The 17123-nt window shown below is 39.6% G+C and overlaps 1 protein-coding gene across 3 annotated transcripts in view; it reads right to left on the bottom strand.

The window, feature by feature from the left end:
• The window catches only part of larp4b (La ribonucleoprotein 4B), a 53952-nt gene extending 37261 nt beyond the window's left edge, over positions 1-16691 (bottom strand). For 2 of the 3 annotated variants that reach the window (XM_086271613.1, XM_086271614.1), the window contains exons 1-2: positions 16090-16690; positions 7376-7509 (exon numbers count right to left, since the gene is read on the bottom strand). In XM_086271613.1, coding sequence (XP_086127739.1) covers positions 7376-7456 — 81 coding nt within the window. In that variant the 5' untranslated portion in view covers positions 7457-7509; positions 16090-16690. Of the gene's footprint in view, positions 1-7375; positions 7510-16089 lie in introns of all 3 variants that reach the window. The other variant, XM_086271615.1, reaches the window with a different exon arrangement.
• Positions 16692-17123: the final 432 nt, after the last annotated feature.

Here is a 17123-nt window from a genome sequence, read left to right as displayed (position 1 = left end):
TACTTTGGTCCCAGCTCTCTGCAGGTCATTCACCAGGTCCCCCCGTGTGGTTCTGGGATCTTTGCTCACCGTTCTCATGATCATTTTGACCCCACGGGATGAGATCTTGCGTGGAGCCCCAGATCGAGGGAGATTATCAGTGGTCTTGTATGTCTTCCATTTTCTGATGATTGCTCCCACAGTTGATTTTTTCACACCAAGCTGCTTGCCTGTTGTAGATTCAGTCTTCCCAGTCTGGTGCAGGTCTACAATACTTTTCCTGGTGTCCTTCGAAAGCTCTTTGGTCTTGGCCATAGCGGAGTTTGGAGTCTGACTGTTTGAGGCTGTGGACAGGTGTCTTTTATACAGATGATGAGTTCAAACAGGTGCCATTCATACAGGTAACGAGTGGGGGACAGAAAAGCTTCTTACAGAAGACGTTACAGGTCTGTGAGAGCCAGAGATTTTCTTTGTTTGAGGTGACCAAATACTTATTTTCCACCCTGATTTACGAATAAATGCTTTACAAATCCTACCATGTGAATTCATGGATTTTTTTTTCCACATTCTGTCTCTCACAGTTGAAGTGTACCTCTGGTGCAAATTACTGACCTCTGTCATCATTTTAAGTGGGGGAACTTGCACAATCGGTGGCTGACTAAATACTTTTTTGCCCCACTGTACATCTCTGCCTGCATTGAGGATACAAGCACTAAAATGTTATTTTTGGACCACACTGCCCAACCCTAATACAACCAATAATCGTGTAGCACCACCAGCCAAGAGAGCCAGACACCACACCAGAAAAGTGGCACAAACGCTTCTCAGGAAAACAGTTCGACCCAACCGGGGGAGGAATAGGAAACTTATGTTTTTAAATCTAGCTTTCACAGCTACTACACCTCACCGCCCACCTTCAGTCTAACCAGACACGTCTGGCCTGAGAAAAGCAGCAGCTGGTTAAGTGGACGACAGAGAAGGCGTATTTACTGTCACAGCCAGAATTTACCAGTATTTGGTCAGAGCCTGCTGTAATATCCCACCCCAGTGACCACATTTAGCCCCAACAGGCTCGCATGTGTTGCTGTCAATCAAACCTGCAGAGCTGTGAAGTTCCCTACGAAAGCATAGAGGTCGTGCAGATGAACTGAGGAATCTCTGGGGACAAGATTGAGGGCTAATATGCAGAGTCACCGATAAAAGGAAGACACACAGGAATAACCACTTTAGCTCTGGCAGTATTTCTCCCTTGCAGCAGGCTTTAAATCTGGGATGCTTTCATTCTCACTTCCTGATCCGAAAGGCTTGTGGAACAGTCAATGTTAAGTGATCAGAAATGGAAAAATATTAGGTCCAGTTACATTTTGTGTTTAAATTTGAAATGTATTTTTTGAATGCACGTCCAAAGGTTTTCAATGAAAAATAATTAGCATATAAATAAGGAGCAGAGTGGCAGCATTTCAGGGTGAAAATAACCATGCTGGTGGGCTATTAGTACTGTCAAACATAAGTACTGTTGAAGTATAATGAAAAGAGACGCAGTTTTTCCACAATTCAGTTTACGTACACACCAATATAAAAGTCAATATGGATCCTTATAAGCCTTTTTGGATTTCCGATGTTTATTTACTGTATCAATTTGGTGGTGGTCAAACACGACTTCCACAAACAAACAAAAACAAAAGCTTAACATGGTCTACTGCAAACAAAGATGTCAGCAGTAAGACAAGTGATCTTTAAAAAGCTTTGAAATAAACAGCAAAAGGTGACAGCATGTGTCTTTCTTGCAGCAAAGAAAAACTACTTCAGTTTTAGACCAAATCAAAGTGAAATAAAGTTTATTGATTAATTATTCTCAGTGAAAACCTACAAATTAAAATAATTACTTTCCAACCTGTGTTCTCGTAGCTGCAGTTCATGAAGTGTTAATACTGGGCAACAGACAAGGACCAAGCATAAAAACATTTACACATTTTCTACATCAACACCTAGCTACATGCAAATTCCAGGGACGATGTGACACATGCAGCTTGCAGTGCTGCAGCTCTAGTGCTGGCCTTCATCTAGAGGTGTTAGTGAGGTCTGGCTCAACAGGTTGCCGAGCTGAGAATCAATATTACACTTTAAGCATAAAGACTTGAGAAGATATGTTGCTGTTAGGCGACTTTAAAAAAAAACTCATCGTGACTAGGGATGGGTATTGAAACCCGGTTCTTGTTGAGAACCGGTTCCCACTGTTTCAATTCCTTGGAATTTTTTGCCATTTTTGCAAACGATTCCTTTATCGATTCCAGTCGCCCCGAATGACGTCACCACGTTGCGGAGCGTCATTTACCTGGCAGGAAACACGGTGCCTAAGCTCAAACGCTCAAAAGTTTGGTTATACTTTGCGAGAACGGATGACAACAGGGCAACTTGCAAAGTAGATGCTTTCTCCCTTAAACGAAACACTACGAATATGCAAAAGCATTTGCTCACAAAACCCGCGATGACCTTAAATGAATGTCGTGTTTTTAGCGCGATCTGCCTCATTACAAAACCATTACTGTGCATTTAGGTGACCATGATGAGAGAGACAGACAGAGTCTGGCTCAGATGCTGGCAGTTCTCGCTGCAGTCTACCGGTAGCGTCTCCTTTCAGGCCGGGATAGACGAATGTCACAGAGCAGAGACTAAGTTTGTGGTAAAAGGCTTGAACCCATTTGCCACAGCAGATGCCCCGATTTTCGGTAAGTGAATGTGTTTAATTGTAGGCAGGGACATTACTGGATATTCTTGTGTAATTGCTACAGAATAATTGATGTTATACTTTGTTATTGCCACAGAAGAATATTCATTTTATTATTTTACATTTACATTTTTTTTTTCCTGGGGACCCTGTGACACCCCATTGTAGAGCCGTAGGCTGGATCTTTTAAGATCTCACTGTTGGGTTTGTAAGGCCATGTTACTCCTAAATTTCTCTCTTGTTCAAAGAGCAGATATAAAACAAAGTTCTAAGCTAATCGACCTTAGTGTTCTCCTTTTTTAAAAAGAATCGATAAAGAATCGAATCGTTAAACAGAATCGAAAATGGAATCCGAATCATGAAAATCTTATCAATACCCATCCCTAATCATGACTTGGTTGTGTTCAGCATTAGCTGCTATAATGATTGAGTGAAGTCCACCTTTAGAGAAGCTCTACATACTTCATGAACCCACTGATCTTGCTTCGTAGCACAACACTCGGGTCCCCAGATGCTCTGCGTGGAGCAACTGCCCTGCCCGGGATTTAAAAAAACAAAAAAACAAAAAAAAAACAAACCTCTTATAGGTTGATTTATAGCAGGAGTGGGGGGGAGACTCCAGGCCTCAAGGGCCAGTGTTCTGCAGGTTTTAGATGTGTCCTTGATCCGACACAGCTGATTTAAATGACTAAATTACCTCCTCAACATGTCATGAAGTTATCCAGAGGCCTGGTAATGAACTACTCGTTTGATTCAGGCGTGTTAATCCAGGGTGAGATCTAAAACCTGCAGGACACCGGGCATTGAGGCTGATTTAAAGTATCTCTGCTCTCCATATCATTCTACATTGTCACATCTACCTTGTGATGGATGGAGCCTTTCACAGCTGTTAGCACAGACTGTTTAGGCTACCAGGCGAACTAACATTACCCAGCAGGTTGTTCAGCGGTATATTTTATTAACGTGGAGTTATTAGTTCACAAATATTGTGTGCCATAGGGTTGTCCCAATAGACAATATTGTGGGAGATCTGGGGGGGAAAAATTCAAGCAGAGAGCTAATGTGTTATTTTTAAACTGTGTGTTTAATTTACATTTCCTAACCTCGTGTGAAAAGAGCAAAACGACCGATGACTGCAACAAGATGCAACTGTTTATTCTGTATGATGGAAGGCTTTAAGAGGCCACAAATCCTGGTGCCACCTCCCTCGGAAGATTTTCCAAAACAGTACTAATGGGAAGCATAATCTTTGTGAGGCAAACAAAGATTATGCTTGACTTGAACTCGGATAATGGAAATGTCTGCTTGACACCCACGGTGACCTTCTGCAATTTCAGACACACCCAGATGTACGTTAATGACACTTCACACGTTGCACCGGCTCAGTCAGTGCAGACCACAGAACGAAACTGACTGATCGGTGTGATTCATCTTTAATATACAACGTGTAGAGAACTTGAGATATTTCTCTGTGTTTAAAAAGAAGAAACCACATCTGTTTATACTGTGTTATTTTTTAACTTACAAATATTAAGCAGGAAAGCCACTTAAGACTCAATCCCGAGTTTTAAACCGATGAGGACTTTTAAATTAGTTTTCTAACCCTTTTGTGTAAAAATGAAAACCATGATTATTACATTAGAACATTTCAAAGCATCTGTCATAGAAAAACAGTGTAGTCAGACCCACTCAGTCATTTTACTAAAAAAAAAACAAAAAAAAAAACATGTTACCTAAAGACAGGACTCAAACTTTGATGTGTCTGGCCTTCACGCTTCAACGAGAAATAAAATGTCACAGCTATGATCAATAGGACTGCTACAGGCCCATGAAAAGTGAGAAACAAAAACAGGTCATGGTTATTTAGTTACAAGAGTTGCCTTTTTCTTTGCCTCCCGATTCTTTATTGAACAGTCATCTATTATATGCAATCAGTGTGGGAAATCAGCTGCAGTGGAAAGCAGGCTGTGGCAGCTATGATGCCATTTTGGCTGGTTTGAGATACACCCCACCCCCCAATGTAGTTTAATGTAGGCAGGCTGTTGCTGGAGAAACTTAAACTTTCTCTGGCTGATTTACTATGAAATACATCCATAGAGATAAATAAATGTGTCAGGTAATCCAAAGTCCAGAAATAAAAACTGAATATTCCAAGATTTAAAATTAAATTACATTTATTTCCATTGTTACATATGAAAAAGAGGTTTTTGTTTTTTAGATTTCGATACTTTGAGAATTTATGTTATGGTACAGCCCCAAAGCCATCCCCACAAAAGATAATTCACTGTGACAACTCATGTGACATTATGAAAATGCGACATGAATACTGACCTTTAGAGTATCTTTACTGCTACGCCCATTATAGAATAACTCTAAAGTAGTGCACGGCAGCACTTTAATATAAAATACAGATTGTATAGTATTTATATTCAGGTAAAATCTATTATGATGTGAGCTTAAGTGTGATAAGGGCATAGACATAGAAACGAAGAAGATTTAAAACTATTACAGGCTGTCTGCGGCAATGCAGAGGTTTTTCACTTATTCCAACACAAACTATAAGGATTGTGATCTGGACATCACATATAAAATCCTACAATTAAAAATTATAAACATGGCTTTGTGTACAAAACCATGATATGGGATTACAACATAAATGGCATAAAGATAAATTAGGCTAAAATGCATCCTGCTATAAAGACACTTGGAACATCTTACCAAGAAACAGTTCCCACACTAGTGTCTGTCATCTGACATACATTATAACCTTATATATGAAAAATAAATTCAAACGGGAGCTGGATGAAGAAATCCCAGAAGAGATCTGATACCACATGTGGATAACACATCAACAACACAATCACTGAAATTGAGGGAATTTAGTTGGAAGAACCAGATTGTTAACTTTAATGCTCCAAATTACAAGCAAACAGACAAACACTAAACAGCCATGCTGGAAATTATGAAAATGTGGTCATGTGGAACCAAACCACACTCACATTTGGGAAAATAAAACTGGGATTCATTCAGCTCTAGGTAAGCTTGGTGAAAGACTCGGTGAAATATATGATTCCAAGATCATTTCAGATCCTATACTCGAGTTGTCTTAAGGGACGTATATCCTAAGGACATATCTGACACCAGCAAAGAAAATTATCACCAAACACTGACTAAGGATTGAAACACCAAGCTACAGAATGAGGTGTTTGCTGTTGAGGAGATTCTGTTGATGTGAAAGCTCAGACAGGAAAAAAAAAAGAATACTTTCTCCAAGACTGGGACAAAGGGTTGTCATACAAAGTAAAGAAAGGACTTAAAATAAAGGATTTTGAATAAATTGCTTAGAGGCAGACTTGCACTGGCCTGGGACTGTTCAAATGTACATGAACTTGATTTTTTGTGTTTGTTTTTGGCTAATTTTTAATTTCAGCATTTGTGTAGGTGCTTTACATGGATAAACAAGGCAAATAAAATAAAAGCTACAAAAAAAGATAAATATGGCCTGAAGAAAAGTGATCTTACATCATCAAAAATAATTTTATTAATTAAATGCTGTCAAAGCTGTACAGGCTCCATTATTGAATCCAAAACCTCCACACAGAATCAAACTATTGTGATTTCCAGGTCTGAGCCAGTTTGTAGATCAGATGTAAGGGTCCAATCATTAGGCTTGTTCATGCAGTAATTAACTGTTATTTACACATAAAAATCAGCATAAAACAGTTAATAGAACAAAAAACTTAATAAATAAATAAAAAATAAACGTTTTATGACTTATGACACTGTTTAAAGGACAAAATAATTTCTCTCTCCAGCTGGTAAGGCTCTGCTCAAATCTATGTTTACCCCACAATCTATTATTTTCACATTTAAACATCTGTTTTATAAAGACTCACTCAAATACATAATCATACGAAGAATATTCATTTACAGCCCTAATGTATTTGCTTTAGTACTGTGCCCTCGTTAAGACATTTTTGTTGAATATTAATGAAAAGCTGCTGTGTATCCTTAACACAGACATCAAACTTTGTCTGAAAACCAGTGTGAAAATGTCCCTGATGCAACCAAAAACTGTGCGCCATGTTTTCCATCAGTCAAATGGATTATTTTAATGAACTGGAAACAACATAAACCAAATTGTTTCTGTACGGTTCATTCGTGTAACAACTTTATTGACTTAGAGGAACAGGAACACGGGCCAGGTCAGCGTGTTACTGTGTACCCCTCCTTCTCCTTCTACTCTAAGCTCCACCTCAGTTTCTTTCTTGTTTTTAAAAATCTTTCATTGTAGTCACCGTCTACAGCGCTGCTCAAGTTGCTGCCAAGAACTGATCCAAGTTTGCTTACATTTGCATGTAAATTTCTGCGCTCAACAATAGTGACTGCTGAAAGTCAGCAATCACGCCTTTGTAGGGCCAAAGATCCAAAGAAATATGCCTGGCTCTTCAGCTAAAGGGTATCCAGACCAAAAACAGGATCAGTTCCAACCTTTTTTGTTCAGTTTAAGTGCAGCTACAACTCCCTGCATGACTGTGTTTGCATACAAGCTCAACACATGCTGGAACAGTATTGAACTACAACAAACCGAGCAGGTGGCTCCAGTAAAAACAGCACAGTGGTGTAAAGCTCAACTGAAAAACACGAGTGTTTGCGCGTTACACTCACCAAATGAGAGTTCTCTTTTGCCTCTTGTACTTGCTGCACCTGTGGTTCAGCTACAACTTTCGTGTCCTGGTCAGAAGTCATGAGCCGTCTGCTTCTTGGCTCCTCAGGGAGAAGTCTCTGTGTCACCAAGTAAGCTACAGGGGGGCAGAAGGGACAAACAAGTCTGAGTCAACAACGGATGTTTATCAGCATATCATCAGCTGGTACATGTGTAAGACAAAGGAGTCAGGAGGTAGTGTCTGACAGTTGCATTATTAAATCTGATTTTTCACACAAATTGTTTTTAATGCTTGTATATGGACAGAATAACAATCAGTGCATGTGTGGATATTTTCCTCGCACAGACTTAATTTACACTAATTTAAACTACCAACACGTTGCTGTTTCTCTTAAAATTGTAATGGCAAAACTGACAATATGCTGTTGTTCAAACCATTTCAATCTGTGCTTAATGACATGTACGGAGGCCACTATTCTAATTTCAGACACTTCAGACAGTCGTGATGACAAAATGTGAAAAATCAAACGTCAGCTTGTTCTGACACATTGAAAGTATGTCACACCAATGTACAAGAAAAGCTATCAATTAGCAATAATACAAATACAGTAACACAAAAAGCTCTGAAACTCATAACAGAAACAACCGGCGAATTAGACCCATCTACTTTATAGGCCTCGATTACACAACGTGGCTTTGATTCATATTTAGCAGCTGTTTGTTTAGTCGACAGTTTGGCCATGTTTTGGCCATTTTTGCATTAAACGATGCAGGCTTTAATATTTAGCCAGTTATTTAAATAAAATGTGTAATTGTTCTTTTGTGCTGTTGTTTTTATTGAACGGTTGCATTTGTCAAGGTCAAATTTTGTATTTTATATTCCCATTCAATGAAGGATTTTCCATTTCCTGCTGCCTGTGGATACTGACATTTACTGATGACAGTGCTGATGTTTATCTCGTGCTTTTATGGGTTTACCAGCACTCATGCTTGTAGGACTGAATTTTAACATTATGGTTTTTTCTCACTTTTAAAAATAAAATTAAAAAAAAAAAAAAAAAATGTACGTGTGTGATGGTGCATCCCAGCATAGAACAATCATGCAGTTATGTTGAAAACAACAGGTGCATCCATAGAAAGTAAACAGTTTTCTATCTTTAACACCTGCTACATTTGCTGCTTGTGGGGCACACAAAAAAAGTGAACTTTTAACCTCTTTTGACAATTTTTATTAGGGGTATTTTTTTAAAAAGATACATAGTAGCATTGCAATATTTTGTTATGGTGGTATTGTATCTATACAGAGACACCAAAAATCTGTATTGTAATGAAACACAAAGTTGCAACTTTGACAGACTGCAGTAACTCAGAAAAATTGTTGGAAGCTTTCAAATAATTGCTAATTCATAAATATGGCAACTTGTTGGCAATCTGTCTCGAGTCTAAATGAGTCTTTGTCAATGACCAGGATTCAAGGGGACTCAACACAACAGGCTGCCAGCTAGTTGTATTCTGGTTTATATGCCTATAGAACAGCAAGGTTGCAGAGTGGAAATGTATTAATTAAATGTGAATTTCTGTCTATGTAGAGAGCAGCAGATATGTGTTTGTCAATGGTTTATCACAGTTAATTGCCTACTTGACCCCATTCAATAGCAGACAGAGCACACAGACTTTGTCTGGCAGCATTTATGGCAGGTTGTCGTGACAGTCGAATTTTTGCAGCAAAAAAAAAAAAAAAAAAAAAAAAAGAAGAAGAAAGAAAAGAAAAGAAAACAGCTTAAGTGTGATAACTTTATCTTATAGGATAAAACAGATACTGGCTAAGTTAAACTTTGAGGACATCACTGAAAAAAATTAGTTAAAAGAATGTGATCGGGGGTTTTTTCAAATGTGTTGAAAGAATGCAGCTGACAAAATGTGAAAAAGTAGAGTATGTGTTATTGCAATACTCATCGCAAAATATTTTTAAAAATTTAAATTGTCATATCATGAGTGAAGTATTCTGATAAGACTGTATCGTAGAAGGTGGCAATGATCATCATATTCCACATATGTGGCTAAAAACTGCAGTCTGTATCAGTTAGCAGCATGTGAGTGATTAAAAATGATTAATGCTAATGTTGTAATCTGCTGTCTCAACAGAAAGGTTGATAATAAACCAACAATAAGACTGACACAGATCATGTGTGTAATTTCTGGTTGATCTTCAGCCTCATTTCTCTGAGGCGGTGAAAGCAGGCGCATTAAAACAAAAATGTTTTTCTTCAGTTAACAGGAGCAGCACTCGTCATTGGTTGGATTATTACCTGCCGTGATTGTGACAGTCTTTTCTGGACCGACTGCTCAACAAACGTGAAGAAAATAATCTTTTCAGCTGCTCTCATCCACTGCTCTCTCGTTTCACACAGCAATAAAGCAAACGCACAAAGATAAGTCAAAATAAAAGCTGTCCGTTTAGTTTGCCGCTATGTTTTTAAAATCTAAACGTGTAAGACAATATTTGTTATTAAAGCTTTAAAATAACTGTAATAGCAGGTAAGTCTGCTAGAGAGATTGGATAGCTTCTATAAACCTGAAGTTTACCAAATTTACAGCTCGCAGCAGACTAAACAAACAGCTTTTCCTTAAAGCCAAAAATGTCACTTTTCTTCAGGCGGTCTAATGAAGGACTCTTATGGGCTTTAACAACTGCCCCTGTCAGTGCTACAACGCTCCATCCTTCTGGCTAAATATTTGAACATACACTCCTAAATACTTTTTATTGTCCTCGTGCATCTATTTTTAGCCACAAATGCGAGCAAAACACTTACATCATCAAGCCCTGCCTCCCTGAATTCTTTTCCACGTAAAAAGGACGCTTAGCTGCACTTTTTGCTTTCTGTTTATACACGAGTCAAACGTCATGAGGTTTTGTAGGTCAAGTTCTCGACATCACTCTGTCATCCCCAAGGCCCGATTGGATGATCACTTCCACAACATTTGACCTCAGTGTAACGGGGGGGACAAAACAAAACACCACTGGAAACACCTTCTTTTCTGTCCTGCTTGTAAAGCGGTGATAATCCGCCCAACAATCGGGCGCCTGTCCCTGACACGGGCCCTCGCTGTGTTCGCATACAAAGCAGAAAAAGAATGGTGTGGCTGTAAAGCCGGTGACCTTTGATCCACATAATGACACAGTGTCACTGCTGCTGTGATGAATGGGGCATAGCACAAGCCTCCATCAACTCACATCAATAATTGAAGCATCTGTTTGCGTGATAAACTTTGCACCTAACATTGTAAAAACGGTTTGACAACTGAAACCTGCACACAACCCGAGTGTGTAACTAGCTGACAAGTCATGCAAAATCTATTATTTTATTATTTTTGGACTAAATAGGAAGCCAGTACCCAATGATTGGGTGTGGGGGTTCTGGGTTTTCATGTCACCTTGTGTGCTTCAGTACCAAATTCTCTGTGATGTATTTTTCTGTTTCTGCTGTCACACATTTAAAGGACTGACATACTGACACAACAAAGTCTTGGCAGCCTTTTTTCCGAACTACTGCTCTTTAATGCTGACGTTCTGATTTGAACTTCTACCTCTGATAAAAATCACCACGCACATAAATAAATAAAAAAAAAAAACCCTGGTGCTGTGATTAAAGCCAGAAAGTCTCATTCTTGTCTATGTCAGCTGCCCTTCGGTCAACTGCCTGTTCCAATTGAGGCTGAACCACGCTCACCTCAGAGAGCTCTTCCAGAAAGGGTCGTGGTCTGAAACGGTTTCTGCAGATTTAAAACTACAGACACCGTAAGAGCTTATTTGGTAAACAGCTTAAGGAAGGAAAAAAAAAAAAGAAAAGAAAAATGGTGTTAGTCTGTCCCTAAAACACCCTAACAGCCATTTTTGTTGGCAGAGCCCATGTTACATGAATTGCAGGAAGCTTTTGGGGTACAGATGGGGGCGAAGACTGCAACAGGCAACGCTGAACTGATGTTCTGCACTGCACCTACGAGGCAAGCGGCACAGAGCTGAAAGCAGACCATGTGAAAGCCTGTGAGCACTCTGGAGATAAAAGAAGCTGAAGGCAAACACTAATAATCCTTCCACAGGTTCACTTACAGAAACCTCAGTAGTTTTTCTTCCTCTAGAGAGATCTTACCGAGCTAAAGCTCTCCTTTAATCATCCTGACTCGAGCTGATCAGGCTTTGCTTTTGTGGAGGACCAAATGCTTCCTGCTGGAGCAAAAATAGTCATCGTTTGATCCGGACTGTGTCGTTTTCATGATTGCTGGCCGCCAAATTTATAAACAAATTTTAAATTCAATACTTTTGTGCAGAAACTTGAAATCATATTATGAACCTGTTAGATCTACATCTACTTGATATATAAGCTGACCCATAGCACAACAAATGACATAGCTACCAGGCTGTGATATCAGCTAAAATACTCTTCGTTTAGCCCAAAGGTTGGGCAATGCTTGTGTTAGAGTAGTGAGAACAACCTTTTCACTCTGGTCAGAAACTATCGCACACCATGAAGCTGAAAGCATGCAAACTTGGATCACTAGCCACAAATGTAAATATGAATCAACTGAAAGAACCACTCAGAGGAAACGGAGAACTTGTGAAAATGACAGTTGTTGTGACATTAATGTAAACTATTTTAAACTACTTCAGGAACCTCACACTGGTAATACTAATGTTACTGAGGTAAAGCATCAGTCCAATTGATTCAGCTAAAACATTTAACATGTTCTGCCTTGTTTGTGTAAGAGTAAATACACAGAAAGGTTGGACAGCTTTTGTCCTAAAATAGACTGTGTGAACTGTGCTGCTCTCAAAAACAGTAAAGATGACGATTTTGCGTCCTGCGCTGGGAGCTGTTGTTCATCAAATGTCATCTAAATATTAACCAAGTTGAGTTTTTCTTAATTCTGTTTTTGCTATCACGCACAGTAACTCACTAATTGCTCATCAATTTGAATTACTCATTATTTCAAAAGCATATAAATCCCTCCTGTGGCAAGTAGTTAAGAAGAGAACTCACACCTCCCCACACCCACACCATTTTAAAATTAAATTAAATCCAGATAAAAAAAAAAAAATCAGAAGTTTATTTTAAAATATAATTAAAGAAGCTCATTTCTCTCCAATTCAGCAACAATTACATTTTTTAGCTTTAAGCAGCCAGCAGGAATACATCTCATGCCCACAGCGTTGTAATTTTAACCTGAGACAACACCTTCAACCAACACACAAACTGCCTTTTAGAGAAAACACCTGCACTCTGAGAGTGAGCCAAGTGTGATATTTACTTTATGCAGGATAAACTCCAGACCAGAGACGTTTCCCTTTGGTCGCTCTACAGGTCGTCACTGAAATATTATCAGTCTGTCAAAACATTTAACATGGATAATTGTGAGAAGCCAAAACTGTAAGTGAAATGTAATTTTCATTAATCACACAGCAATAAGGCAGCCTAACCTGGTAGTGTGTAGTACTGTGGTTTAAAGTAACAGCTTATAAATATTAAGTCAAATTGAACTTGGATAAACACACAGGCTGGCTCATAACTGCCTGCTCAAAAAGAAACAACTCAAGACAAATTCTTTTCTTGCTTATTTCACCCTCACTGTACCTGAACTTAGAGAGCCCCCCCAGCCAATCCCACTCTAACTCCAACTATACCTGTACTTACAAAAGGCATAACAAAATGCCCAGATCTCTTTATTTTATCTGGCTTAACTACACCAAACATCAACAATTAGGCCAACTGATTACACAAAGGCCATTGTCAACTTAATCTAATTAACACTGGCAGCATCTGACCAATCACAATCATAAGTGTGCTGAGAGCAAAATTGACCGACTCAGATAAAATTATAATTTTAGAAAATACGAAGATAATACAGCCTGACCACGTCAAAGCTCTATTATTAAAGATGGAAAGGGGTGGGGGGGGTGGGGGTGTTTGATGTGTGCAAAAAAGTTTCAGGTTTTTACTTTTTACTTTCAGATGGAGCCTGAACATTAAACAATAAAATAAAATAAACAGTTTGTGAAGAAATAAAGACCAAAAATTAAAAACAGGATTCATATTGGTTAGTGTGTAGGATTTTTGCTGGCATAGAGTGGACCTTTAATGCGCACCTATGCATAAGCACGACTGGTATGCATATAACTGTAGCGAAAACACATTTATAGCAAATTTCAACTCTTGCTGCCCTCTCAAAGAGCTTTAGACTACAAGGCCACATTTAATCTACCTCACATCCACGGCCAATTTACAATCACCATTTAACATAAGCAGTCCTTGGACTGTGGGAGGAACATGGAGAGGACCCACATACACAGGAATAACAAGCAAACTCCACACAGAAAGGCCAGAGCCACGGTTAGAATTAGGAAATTACTTAATGTGACGCCTCAAAGTGCCAGAATACTCTCAGCATTGGTCACCATAACATCATAACGTCACTTCTATTTATGCTAGCTGCTGTTGTTTCTGTGGATTTCACAAACAAAAAGTTAAGTTTCAGTAAATTAAACCCTACTTAAAAATACTGGTTTACCATCCTTTAAAAAAATAAAATAAAACAGTACTGGTGATGGTGCTTGGTTGGTGGACACATACTTTCAAATTTCCTAACAAAACAAATTGTTTTAAAATAGTTTTAAACAGGAATAAATGTGTTCCTCAAGTCTCTATGAGTGATGCTCATCAAATGAAGAAGAGAACTTTAGAGTATGTCCAGGGTAAGATTAATCAATTCCCATAATTCTAAGACATGATACTGCCACAGAGAGATAAAGCTGTCTAATCGAGCTCAGCCCTGCATCTGCACTGGTGCACAGCCACAGGACAGCGGCAGCACTGCAGAGGTGGACCCACATCCGACCTACACAACACCTTTACAGTCTACAGTGGAACTTGAGTGGAACTCTGGTTTACCTGCTGCAGCAGCTTCTCTTTTCTGCTTTTTTCCCCAAAATTCAGAGGGCGCATTAACTTTTCATTCATATCCATGTTTTGTGTACTTTAAATATTCTTCTTGTGTCTCTCATGGTTAAAGAGGACTAACAGCAGTAGAATAATATTTTTGTTCAGTGCAACTTCTACTATGGTAGAGGTTGCACTGAATGAGCAACTTAATATAAGAATAAGCTCCAAATCTTATATCTATCATAAGAACTGCATGGTTAGAGGTTAGTGGTTCAGCAGTTATCACCTTTAGCCACTAGTTATTTTCATCTTGCTGTTATTATAACTGCAGTGAGGAGACCAGCTATAGTGGTATTTGTAGTAAGTACTTTTAGAGACACAAAAACCTCACCTGTGTGTATTCATTGTGTCACTCTTTCAGAGAATAAATGTGCAGATGTTTAGTCATGTAGAAACAATCCTTCCTGCCCGAGGTCAGAGCAATCACAGCAGCACCACTTTCTAAAGAGCTGACTGATAAATGGATAGTTATTTCGTACCTGTTGAGCATTCTTATTTTGAACTTAAGCTGCTCTGGAGCAAGCGATGTATCGCCTTAACAACAAAAATACCTACATAACCCCAAAGACCCAGAGTTACACCTGAAGTTATCTTGCTCAAGTCCAAATTCTGCTTCCTAGTACAGACCTCAGAGCACACAATACAGACAATGTTAAACAACTTATTTCAAAGTTATTCCAAAGGAAAACGACAATACTGATAATAAACATTTTAATAAGCAATGTTTTTAAAGGGTGGGTTAATTTACTTAACCTTGAGTACATATTTTGTGAACAAATCCACAAAAACACCAGAAAACAAGAGATGTCTGTTAAGTAATTAGATGCAGACCAACCGCTTTTCTCATAACAAAAAATGCCCATTGTGAGTCCAGAAACCCCGCTACCACTACACCTGAGGCTGCCCCCCGAATCCCCACTTTAACCCCTCAATACAACCCTTCAACAAACAGTGATCCTTATCAAACCACATCCCATTTCCTCTACAGATGCAGTGACTCAATCATGAGGTTTAGACAGGGCCTGAACCAAAACAAGCTCTGCTCACTCCTCCCCTGTCGTGTTTCCACCCTGCTCAATCACTTCAGGTGATTTATGACCCCCAGCCGGTGCTCTAAAACAAGGCCGAGGTTCAACTCTACCGGTGAAAAATGCAAGGGTGGTCCACAGGACTGTATTTATAGTCGGTTGCTTACCGCTGGTGGAGGATGGTCGCAAGACATCTTGGATGTCTGTAAACGCTGCTAATCAGCGTGTACCTCCGTCCATCCACACACACTCGAGAAGCATTTGTTTGGATCAACTTGACAAGTCAAAAAACATAACAACTTCCAGTGGAGACGCAATGCAGGCGCGTTTAGCAGCTGACAGCCGGCAGTGACTGCAGCTCACATGCCAGGGGCCAAACTCAGCGACACTCCTTTAATAATTGCGCCGTGATGAGGACGAAGTGCGGCCTGAGCGTGGCTAAAGAAAAAACACAGCTACTGTAGCCACGACGCCTGTGTAGTAAAGTTGAGCCGACTGCAAAGTAGCAGCCATGTCTTGTTAGCTGGTTTTGCAGCAGCATCCAATGAAAGATGGCGACCTCAGGCGTGAATTCGCGGATTCCCCAACCCCCAACCGATTTGAATCAGTTAGTTAGCAAGAGAGCTAACTTGCCCCTGACCGTGTGTTTACCACCCCTCTCCCCTTAATGACAGAGAACAGCTTCTTACTCACCTGTCAACTCTCACTATACGGCTCTGCAAACACTGTGGTAGCTGCTGCTGGAGGTGGTGCTGGACTGAGGCCTCGAACTGGCTTCCAGGCTAAATGCGCAGGGTGTTAGCTAGCGAGCTAGCAAGCTGTATCGAGCACGCTAGCTGCGAACAACCGGCTCAAACTTCACCAGCAAACAGTCTTCAGGTGTCAGGGGACCCACCCACAGCCAGTTACAGCGCAATGACAAAAACACTCCAACACTGACACGGGGAAGGGGGGGAAAAGAAAGGAAAACGAGGTCCCCCTTAACAACACTGCAAGCTAGTTAGCAAGTTAGCTAGGTGGCTAGCTAGCTAGCTTGCCTGCCTATCAAGTTTGTGCAGTCGATGAAAACTGGCGTCTGGAAGCAAAATCCCTCACGGTCAACAGCAGGCTCTGAGGGAGGGAGGCCAGTCCAGAAACAATCAGGGGAAGCCTAAAAAGTGAGAAATAAACGTGACTCGTCTTCCAGCTTCCGATCGATCAAACATTCGCTCCTGCTAAAGATGAGAGAGAGAAGAGGGGGGTTTGGAATGGAGAAGTCGGCGTTTCCTTTCCTTTTCGTGTGCAGCGCAAAGATCGTCTATAGCGCAGATTTACCGGACATCTCAGCGGCTCCGAAAAACTTTTTTTAAGTGTCCACCAAAGACCAGAGCTTCATTATAAATATTTTAATTAATAAAGCCCAATAATATCAGATAGCTTCAAACGTATTCACATATTTAAAAATGGGGCCACTTACATCTTAAACCAGGCTTTTAATCAAACAAGCAACCTATCAGAAATACACACACATACACACAAATAATCATAAGTAAAAATAAATCAGCAAAACATAATCAAGGAATATATATATATATATATATATATATATATATATATATATATATATATATATAAGAAACAATTTTGATACTAATCAGGAAGGCATGCAAATGGTTTTTATCTGCTAGATTACCAAACGTGGCTGAGCTCAACAGGCATGGCTGTGCACTGCTATTCTTAATTTCAAT

This window comes from Aulonocara sp. 'chitande type north' Nkhata Bay, linkage group LG18 (genome assembly GCF_057382095.1).
Source record: "Aulonocara sp. 'chitande type north' Nkhata Bay isolate Kocher_YH1m ecotype deep benthic linkage group LG18, A_spYH_male_GT1.1, whole genome shotgun sequence".
In the NCBI taxonomy this organism is placed as follows: Eukaryota; Metazoa; Chordata; class Actinopteri; order Cichliformes; family Cichlidae; genus Aulonocara; species Aulonocara sp. 'chitande type north' Nkhata Bay.
The sequence above is the reverse complement of the archived record's forward strand: the minus strand, read 5'-3'. Positions and strand labels throughout refer to the sequence as shown.